At 50.5% G+C, this 10,103-nt stretch overlaps 1 protein-coding gene across 1 annotated transcript in view; it reads right to left on the bottom strand.

Annotated features, from left to right (window-relative positions):
- The window catches only part of zfc3h1 (zinc finger C3H1-type containing), a 17,920-nt gene that overhangs the window by 2,134 nt on the left and 5,683 nt on the right, over positions 1–10,103 (bottom strand). Inside the window, exons 8-28 of the mRNA XM_087173191.1 lie at positions 9,889–10,050; positions 9,165–9,283; positions 8,931–9,080; positions 8,489–8,663; positions 8,274–8,402; positions 6,662–7,309; positions 5,232–5,341; positions 4,685–4,816; positions 4,470–4,591; positions 4,197–4,298; positions 3,984–4,112; positions 3,516–3,693; positions 3,214–3,400; positions 2,922–3,116; positions 2,589–2,826; positions 2,392–2,497; positions 1,817–2,015; positions 1,224–1,318; positions 996–1,103; positions 253–357; positions 12–174 (exon numbers count right to left, since the gene is read on the bottom strand). Coding sequence (XP_087029317.1) covers positions 12–174; positions 253–357; positions 996–1,103; positions 1,224–1,318; positions 1,817–2,015; positions 2,392–2,497; positions 2,589–2,826; positions 2,922–3,116; positions 3,214–3,400; positions 3,516–3,693; positions 3,984–4,112; positions 4,197–4,298; positions 4,470–4,591; positions 4,685–4,816; positions 5,232–5,341; positions 6,662–7,309; positions 8,274–8,402; positions 8,489–8,663; positions 8,931–9,080; positions 9,165–9,283; positions 9,889–10,050 — 3,552 coding nt within the window. The remainder of the gene's footprint in view (positions 1–11; positions 175–252; positions 358–995; positions 1,104–1,223; positions 1,319–1,816; positions 2,016–2,391; positions 2,498–2,588; positions 2,827–2,921; positions 3,117–3,213; positions 3,401–3,515; positions 3,694–3,983; positions 4,113–4,196; positions 4,299–4,469; positions 4,592–4,684; positions 4,817–5,231; positions 5,342–6,661; positions 7,310–8,273; positions 8,403–8,488; positions 8,664–8,930; positions 9,081–9,164; positions 9,284–9,888; positions 10,051–10,103) is intronic.

Raw genomic sequence — 10,103 nt, forward strand, 5'->3', positions numbered from 1 at the left:
GGGGGGCGGACCTTGTTGTGGAAGCGGTAGCAGCTCCAGAACTCAGCGGGGTTGAAGGGAACCTCCAGTCGAGACGGGACGGTGCTCAGGCAGCGCTGCACCAGGTCTGAGATCAGTCTGGACTGAGAGCTGGTGGGACCACGAGTCAGCTGACTGCTGCTGAACACCAGGTAACTGAGGAGGGAGGGCCGTGTTCAGCTACAGTACATCATGATTAATGATATTGATTGGCGACTGATCGATAACACTCACTCCATCCACAGTTTGTGAAGCTCGTCCAGCTGCATGGCCGATCCCAGCGCTCTCTCAAAGGCGTCCACCGTGTCCTCCGCTGAGCCGTGAAGCCACTGCCAGCGACTGAACAACACAACACAGTCACCTGACATGTTCTCTACAGAACCAACAACAGAACGCCGGCCTGAGATCAGCTGTGATCACTTCCTGTCTGCAGTGTATCATGTTTTACTGTGAAACTGTTCTGCCGACTCTGTTTCTCTGGAGCTTTATTCTGGAGGGACATCAGAGAGGAAGTGATGTCACACTGAAGCAGCTCAGTATAGATTCATCTGTCACTACAAACTGATCCACTGACTCTAAAATGAGTTGATGATAAAATGATTTTCTTCTACACATGACGTTCGAGCAGTTTCTACGTTACTGGACAAAAAGGATTCAATGTAAAACCCACTGGTCAGCTCTCCAACCAATCAGAGAGCTTGTTACAGCCCATGGCCAATGGGATTGTTTAGCCTGGTTTTTACCAGCACTGACGCCCTGTCACAGAGAGGCTAACAGGAGAAGCTAAACGGCTAAGCTAATCATTTAGCTAACAGGAAAAAGGAAATGTTCTCACTGTTAAAAACCTTCACATTGTTTTTTCTAATATTTATTCATGAATTAATAAATATATTTATTTATATTATAAATATATATTTCTGTATATTAGGCTCCTCAGAGACGAGCAAGAGAATCAGGTGCAGTAACAGGAAACACACCAGTGAATCAGGTGGAGGTGAGGCGTCTGCTGACTGAGCTGCTCCTGAAGATCCTTCTTGATGACGGGACCTCGCAGCAGCTCCTCGGTGGGGAAACCCAGGATGTGACTGATGGAAGAAAAAAACAGACTGTAACTGCTCTGAACTCAGGTCGTAACACGGCTGCCGCCACGTATCATTCTACTGCTTGATCTGTGTCTGTCCGAGTGTCAGAGCTTCACGATGTACCGCAGAACGTCCGCCGGCTTCTTCTGCCCATGTTCGTCCTCACACAGAGACAGGACGAAGCCTCGGAACAGAGGAACCACGGCGCTCGACTTCTCCTGTGGAGCGGGAAACACCGACATGAACTGGTGTGATCAGAGACAACCATGGAACATGTTTCAATCATGTCAAATCAACAGAGTCTTTTTTCTTTTCTCATGACGGACGTTTCTGTTCGTGTTTCTCCACAACACGAGTTTCACTGTATAAATATGGTCGTATCCCTCCGCCACTCAGACTAGTTCCAGGTCACATCCTGTCCGTCCAGAGTCACAGAAGATATGAACCGTGTGTGACGTCTTGAGTAATGGATAAAGAAGTGTTTTGTGAGGTCATCATGACCTTGACCTTTGACCTTTGACCACCAAAGTCTAATCAGTTCGTCCTTGAGTCCTGGTGAATGTTTCTGCCAAATCCGAAGAAGTTGCTTCAAGGCGTCGCTGAGACATCGTGTCCATGAGAAGGAGACTGACGGACAACCTGAAAACAAAATGGCTGCCACTCTGACTGACGCCGGCGCGAGCGAATACAAAAACCAGGTGAACACCTGAGCTCACCTGAGACATGAGGAACTTGCAGGAGTGATAGAAGACCTCTGCGTTGTTGGGACACTCGGCCAGAGCGTGGAGCCACATGCTGACCGCCTGATCGCCGTCTCCCTTCCTGATGTGGAGGTCGGCCAGAGCGTCTCGCAGCGCGCAGGACTCAGGACACGCCTCCAGCAGAGACTCACACAGGGCGACGCCCTCGTCGTACCTGCAGGGACACGACAACAACACCGGCGTCTTCATACAGAGCTGAAGACAGTCGACAAGACGCTGTTCACATTGTGACCTCACCGCTCCAAACAACACATCATTGACTTACTGTTCCACGCTTTTATTTTGACAGAGAGAGTGGAGACAGACAGGAAGTACAGGAGAGAGAGTTCAGCACGCCCTAAACACCTGGCCACCGGGACGCCTCACGAAATATCAGCTTCTTACAAACTGTTGAACTGTTTGAGCTTCTGTCCATTAATCAACACGTTTTAACGGTTTTAAGCTGCAAGAAACAAGCTCCTCCCACAGACACCAGGTCACATCATGAGCTTCATGAGTTCAGTAGAAGCAGGTGAGTCCTCCTCACTCACCTCTGCAGCAGTCTGTAGAGGAAGATGAGGTTGGTGTGTAGAGGCAGGCAGGCCAGCGTCCTCTCGCTCGGAGACAGAGACTCGTCGCTGCACTGGTGGACGGCGTCTGAGGGAGAAACCACGTCAGAGAGTCAGAGACTATAGAGTCGAACTAAGACCTGAACCCGAAGCGTTTCCTCTGGTGTCGGCCTCTGTACCTTGGAAGAGAGCGATGAGGATGTCGAGCGGCGTGCTGACGTCCTGCGGCGTCTTCCACGGCAGCAGGAAGGACTCTCTGCTGACCAGTCTGGACGGACCGGACTCCGCTGGGTCGTAGAGGCCGGACGGCAGCCGGTCGAACTCCGTCAGGTGGATGTAGGAGAGCCAGACCAAGGCCCGGTCTCTGGTTGTCAGGTGATCGGCGATGCTCCTGTCATGAGCTGACTTCAAGGCGTTCTGTCAAAGCAAACACAGATCTGTGATGTTAGCGACTGGTTCTGGATCAGTTAATGTGTCATGAGCTGGAAGGATCAGGGGGAAAGTCTCTCTACCTGTAAAATGGCCAGAGCGCTCTCCATCCTGCCCGTGAACAGGTTGAGGTGAACTCTGTAGAGCAGAGACTCCATCAGCTGGAAGGACAGTTTGTCTGTGACGCCCGAAGACGGCGACGCCTCTGTGACGAGAAACTGCAGCAGACGATCGCACACGTAGTCCTTCCCTTCGAACGAGCTCTCCAGGTTCAAATACTGCAGCAACAACGTCACATGACACGTTTTCCCACCATGAGAAGAAATGCACATGAATAAACTGTGATGGGTGTTCAGAGCAGGTCTGAGGACTCACGTTCCACCACACTCTGTAGTCGGGCGCGTGCTCCACCGCCATCTCACACATCTCCTGCACCTCCTCCCTGCTGCCGCGCCTGGAGAACAGGGACAGGTAGTGGCTCCACACCTCCGGGTTGTCACAGTTACTCTCCAGAGCACGAGACAGCGTGTTCAGAGCAGCTTCCAAACACTCTGCTGCAGACCTGCACACACACACACACACACACACACACACACACACACACACACACACACATTAAACCCTCGTATACAGAGGTGGAAGGACAGGCTGAATCAGCTGGTGGCTCGGTGACGTACGTCTCGTTCTGACTCAGGTACTTGAAGGCGAGTTTGATCCACAGCTGAGTGTCTCGAGGACTCTCCAGGACGCTGGTCTCCAGGTTTGATATGTCGTCCGTCTCGCTGACGAAGTAACGCTTGTCCTCTGATGTGACACACACGTCTAACGCCGACAGGCTGGTCTTACAGCAGTCGTCTGCGCAGACACAAACATGAGGGATTTATCTCCAGCTGTTCATCATAAAACATCCAGATGTTCAGGAGCTGAAACTGTAGAACTGATCCTGGTCAGAATCATTTCATGTTTGTATGAAGGTCTGTCAAACCTTAGAACACAGTCAGCCTCGTACATTCAGACAGAGCGGGAGACGGAGGGAGGGATAATTATATCTGAGGGAGAATGGACAACATGGAGGCCAACCAGGAGTTTGTCTGGAAGAACCTGATAAAGTATTTTATTAAACCCTCAGTGACCTTCGTCCTCACCGTATCCTCCGGCTGTGACGCTTCCGCCTGCGGCCTCGTGCTCGCCGTCGTCCTCGGGGCCGAGGCCGCTCTGAGCGGACGGCTTGGGCCTCCACCTCCTCACGTCTTTACAGGTGGTGAAGGGAGGAACTGGAGAACGAGACCGGACCAGAAGTCAGATGTCTGGAAACAGTTTCCGTGGTGACAAGAGCGTTCAGAGAGACGATGACTCACCGTGTCGTTTGCTTTCGTTCACTTTGCTGACGAGGAGGACGGCCTTCTGGTCGACGCCCATACGACCTTTGTTTGTGCCAAACAGCTTCTTCATGTATTTCTCTACAAAACAGACAGAACATATAAAACCAGCAGCCGGAGTCTGACCGGAGTCTGACCGGAGTCTGACCGGAGTCTGACCGGAGTCTGACCGGAGTCTACTTCAGAGGACAAAACATTTCAGACACCAGTCTGTGTATACACAAGGTTATAGAGGAAATGATTCTCTCTCACCTGTGGCAGCACTGATGTCATCGTCCGAGCTGCCGTCAGAGCAGCCAATCAGAGACAGGTTGTACGACAGGATGTCCTGGAAGAGCTGGTTTCCAGTCAGAGTGCAGTTTCTCATGTGCTGCCTGCGGTGCAGAGGGAGAGGACGCAGACATTAAACACCGAGGAGACAGCAGCAGGTTGTCACAGTGAAATCAGTCGGTCGTGATGATTCTCACCATCTGCAGTCGTCGTCGTTGCAGGTTCCTGTGAGGTCGAAGCGACAGAAACACTTCCTGGGTTCAAGGCTGTTGCTGTATGTCACGGAGCTCAGTGATAACTTCTCCTTGGTCCTGTAATACGGACTGAACCTGGCAGAGACAACACACACACACGGTTGTTTTTCAGTGTTTCTGTCTTCATGGTGACTCTCTCTGGGCTGGACCTTCCACATACACCTGTATTCATACTGCAGAGGTATTTACAGGACAACCAGCTGACACCTCTGACCACACACAGTGTCACTGATGATGTGACTTCAGACTCCAGTTCACTGCAGCTGTGAGGAGTTAGCTCAGTCTTATTACTTCTGCAAACATGTTAGTAATTATACAGAGATCTGTTTTCACTTTGACATTAAAGGCTCTTTTTCTGTTAAACTGTGTCAGAAGATCCACATTAAATCTGCTTTGATTCACGGCCATAAAACAGTAAAACATCAGGAGAGTCAATTACTTTTTATTGGAGCTGTAAAGTCAGTTTTCAGTGTGTTGATGTGGAGTCTACCTGTATGATCTGAAGACCAGCAGAGGGCTGTGATACGCTCCAAAGGGAACAGGTCTCAGCTCCGAGCTTCCTGACTGACTTGTTGTTGCCTCCATCTCCACTGGAAGCACCTGCACAGAGACAGAGACCCAGACAGCAGGCGTTAGTGTAGGAACCCCCATCATCCACCGTCCACCATCCACCAACAATCAACCACCATCCATCAACCACCATCCATCATCCACCATCCATCCATCAACCACCATCCATCAACCATCATCCACCATCCATCCATCAACCACCATCCATCATCCCCATCAACCATCATCCACCATCCATCCATCAACCACCATCCATCAACCACCATCCATCAACCACCATCCACCATCCATCATCCACCATCCATCATCCACCATCCATCCATCAACCACCATCCACCATCCATCCATCAACCACCATCCATCAACCACCATCCATCAACCACCATCCATCATCCATCCATCAACCACCATCCACCATCCATCAACCATCATCCATCAACCATCATCCATCAACCACCATCCATCATCCATCCATCAACCACCATCCATCATCCACCATCATCCACCATCCATCAATCAACCACCATCCATCAACCACCATCCACCATCCACCCATCAACCATCATCCATCAACCACCATCCACCAACCATCATCCATCAACCACCATCCATCATCCACCATCCATCCATCAACCACCATCCATCATCCATCCATCAACCACCATCCATCAACCACCATCCATCAACCACCATCCATCAACCACCATCCATTATCCACCATCCATCAACCACCATCCATCAACCATCATCCACCATCCATCATCCACCATCCATCAACCACCATCCATCAACCATCAGCCACCATCCATCAACCACCATCCATCAACCACCATCCATAAAGCTAAAACTATTTATTCTCAACTTGTTCCACATATAAACACAATGAATGTTTGACTTGAGTGTGTTCTGCTGTCACTGTGTCTGTTCTGGATTGGATCAGCTGGACTCAGTCAGTGCTGTATTGGATCAGCTGGACTCGGTCAGTGCTGGATTGGAACAGCTGGACTCGGTCAGTGCTGTATTGGAACAGCTGGACTCGGTCAGTGCTGTATTGGATCAGCTGGACTCGGTCAGTGCTGTATTGGAACAGCTGGACTCGGTCAGTGCTGGATTGGATCAGCTGGACTCGGTCAGTGCTGTATTGGATCAGCTGGACTCGGTCAGTGCTGTATAACCACTGACTGAGTCCAGCTGAAGGTCAAGAATATCACCAGGACTTCAGGCTGATATTGATTGAAGGTTACGTCGGTGCAGGGCTGGTTTCATATTAGTATCATGTAACTTTGGTTTAGTTTCTTCTGTTTGTATTCTATGAGTCAGAAAATCAAAAAATAAAAGTTCTGGTGTCACCTGTCCAGTTGGGGGGCGGTCGTCGTTTTCTTCCAGGTTCTGCAGCTCCGTCAGCAGCAGCTCTCCCAGCCGGGCCTGCTGCTGGTACCTCAGCTTCAGAGCGTCCAGGTCCAGACCTGCAAACATCTCTGCGGGAGCCTCGGAGCTGGTTGCGGTCTTGGCGGGTTTGGCGGTGCTGCTGTCTTTGGCTGGAGTGGAGCTCAGCTGCTCCAGGTTGGGTTTGGTGAAGGAGCTGCTGGACTGACGGAGGGAGTGTCGGCGGGGGCCTTTAGCAGCGGGGGCCGGTGCCGGTGCCGTTGCAGGTTCTGATTCGTGATCTTCGGCCTCAGCGACATCTTCGCTGTCCAGGGTGAGTTTGTCCTGGGTTAGGTCGTGCAGAGAGGGCTGGGGCAGAGGGAAGGGGCTGGAGGGGGAGGGGTGTGGGATCTGGATCTGAGGGTCAGGGGGGGTGGAAGCTCGTACTGGCGGCTCTGCAGGCGGCTCTGGTGTCGCTCCTTTGTTGCGCAGGGCCTGAGCCTCCTTCAGCTTCTGGATCTTGAGGGCGTATTCAGACTCCAGCTGCTGCAGCCGCTGCTTCTGAGCAATCAGCTCTGCAAAGTGACGCTCTGAGCCGCGAGGAGCGCCGTCCACACGCTGCAGCTTACTGGGCTGAGAGGGCACAAAGATTCAAATAGTCAGGACCACACACACACACACACACACACACACACACACACACACACACACACCAAGTTACAGCCTCATTACACACTCATTATGCACACACGTGAAGCCCTGTACATCTGGTGAGTTCATGCCTGTCTCATCTCTCTCAGCTCACTTTTCTGTGCTTGAGTGGAGCTGTGACTGTTGTTCAGTCACAAAGTACTTCTGAATATTTGCAGAGGAGCATCTTCTACACAGTATTATTTATGTACGTTGTTGTTTACCTGGAGTGCAGTCACCTGTGAATGACACATTAACCAACACGTCATTAGCTCCTCACCTGAAGTATAACACAGTGAGGAGGCTACAGTTAGCTGTCCAGAAGCAACACCTGTGCTAATGTACAACAGCTAACTGACCAGAAATAAACACCTGTCCTAGTAAACAGATAGTTAACCAGGTATAACACCTGTCCTAATGAACGAGTCAAGACTCAACCTTGAACCATTCTATTTGTCATTTAGCAACATTCAGTTAAAGGCGGGTAATATTAACTAAACATATGCTAACCGATTAGCGAACGGCTAACGTTAGCTAACAGAGAACGGCTCAGTAAAGAGAGAAAAACGTGCCGATGTTGATCGTTACACCTTCACATATCAGGTTACACAAGGTGTCAGGTTATAGCAATAATAATAATAATAATAATAATAATAATTATTATTATTATTATTAGCATTAGCATTAGCAGTAGTAGCAGTCTCTAAAATGTCCGTTTGTTTTCCTGTTTTCTCTCGTTACAAACTGAATATTTGGGGGTTTTAAACATTTATATATGAGGTGTCAATTTGGACATTTCATGCAGTAAAAGCTGAATTAATGAAGAAACAATCAGCAGGCTGGTTGCTGCTGAAACGTCTGCCTGTTCCTCGGGGGGGCAGCAGAGTAGCTCAGGTGTGTTCCTCACCAGGTTGGCGTGGTTGTCTGTTCTGCGCTTGGATCCTCTCCCAGCAGCGAGCTGTGCCTGAGCCAGCTCCTGCTCCAGCCTGACGGCCAGACTCTTCTTTATGGACACTCTGTGTTCGACACGATGCACCTGCACAGAGCAGCAGAGGTCAGACTGAGGTACAGACCGCACACTGAAGTGAACGGCGGCTGTGGGCGTGGCCCTCTGCGGTTCACCTGTTCCTGCAGCTTCTTCAGCAGCGTCTTGTTGGCGCTGACGATCTTGTCTGAGGCCTGGAGCTGCTCTCTCAGTTTGGCCACTTTGGCCTCAGCGGCCTTCAGAGACTCTCTCTTCTTCAGCTCCTGCTGGAGCAGATGTCTGAGCACGGCCTCGTCTCTCTGCAGCAGCTCCCTGTGAAGCAGGTGAGAGTCACAGTCCGACACTTTGACACCTGCTTCTCTGATCAGATCATGGCGTAGCTTAGGTCTCGGCATCGTTAGGGACACAACAACCCTCCCGACAACAAAACAACAACGATGTAATAATGTAAAGTTGTAAGGACATGTCCCGACCGTACGTCCACGGATCAGGTGATAAAAGGTGCAGACGGCTCAACACGTTTCCACACGTGTGAACTCGTGCTGTGTGACGTGTTGTTCGTGGTTCAGTGTCGCTCACCTGTTCTTGTTGAGTCTCTGCTCGGCCTCACTCAGCTTCACCTCCGCAGCACTTTTCCCCGATGAATCCAGCACAGACTCGGAGCCGGCCGGGGAGGCGGAGCTCCGAGGACTCGGACTGTGATCCTTCAGCATCTTCTGCTTCTCCCTGCTGCACCAACCATGTCACTCGTTAGTCTAACGACGGCTGATCTCTCTCTGTGTTAATGACAGTATTTGATTGAAATCTTGGTACCTGGCGATTTCCTCTTTGAGCAGACGGTACTCGGCCTTCTTGGCCTCTGGGAGCGCCTCAGGAGTCCTGACCGGGTTGTTCTCCTTCTCCGATCCGGAGGCTCCTTTAGGCTTCGCAGCCTGGAAACCACAGGTTCAAATCATGAATCAGCACAGACACAGAGGAGGTGAAATCTGTTCCATCCATCACAGTTAATGTTTTACTTCTCTTTGATTTGATTAGTCAGCGTCTTTGTTTTGTCTTCTCTTGTGTTTTAATTGATTCCAGTGGACAGATCACTAACCTGCACCTTTTGTAAAATCAAGTTTCGTTCTCGACTCATTAAGATCATTAAAACCTTCATTAAGAGACAAGATTAGATTTTATTAATCTGCATCTTTCCTGCTGTTCAGTGTGTTTACATTGAGATCTGCTCGTCCTCACACAGGACAACACCCACCTGCGAGAGGCGGGAAAATCAGCCAGTGATCAGCTGACCTCTTCATTAACACGAGTTTGTGATTTAAAGACACAATAACTGAGTGAATCAACCGGGACCAGAACTGTTGATGGTCTCTGGTTGTCTGAACTTTGAGCTACAGAACCAGTAGAAACCATGTGACTGAAGCTCCTCCTCCTTTCACTCTCATGTTTTGGACTAAATGACGTCGATCAGGTGACTGTGACACCTGTATCCCCGCCTGTCTAATTGTATGGTCGTGTTGCAGCAGGTGCAGAGCCTCACCTCCACGCTCCTCCTGGCTTCTTTGATCATGAACTCCAGTCCTCCGAACACGGTCTGCGTGGAGCTGCAGGCGTCCAGGTCCGAGTCGCTGTCGTCAGAGTCGTTGAGAGAAACCACCACGGACTTGTGTCTGGGCAGCTGCAGAGAACAGAGCAGGTAACGCTGACATCATGAGGCTGTGTGTGTGTGTGTGTGTGTGTGTGTGTGTGTGTGTG

The sequence above is a fragment of the Seriola lalandi genome, unplaced genomic scaffold, assembly GCF_002814215.2.
Source record: "Seriola lalandi dorsalis isolate HSWRI2012SDOR001 ecotype SW California unplaced genomic scaffold, Sedor1 jcf7180002054079, whole genome shotgun sequence".
Classification (NCBI taxonomy): domain Eukaryota; kingdom Metazoa; phylum Chordata; class Actinopteri; order Carangiformes; family Carangidae; genus Seriola; species Seriola lalandi.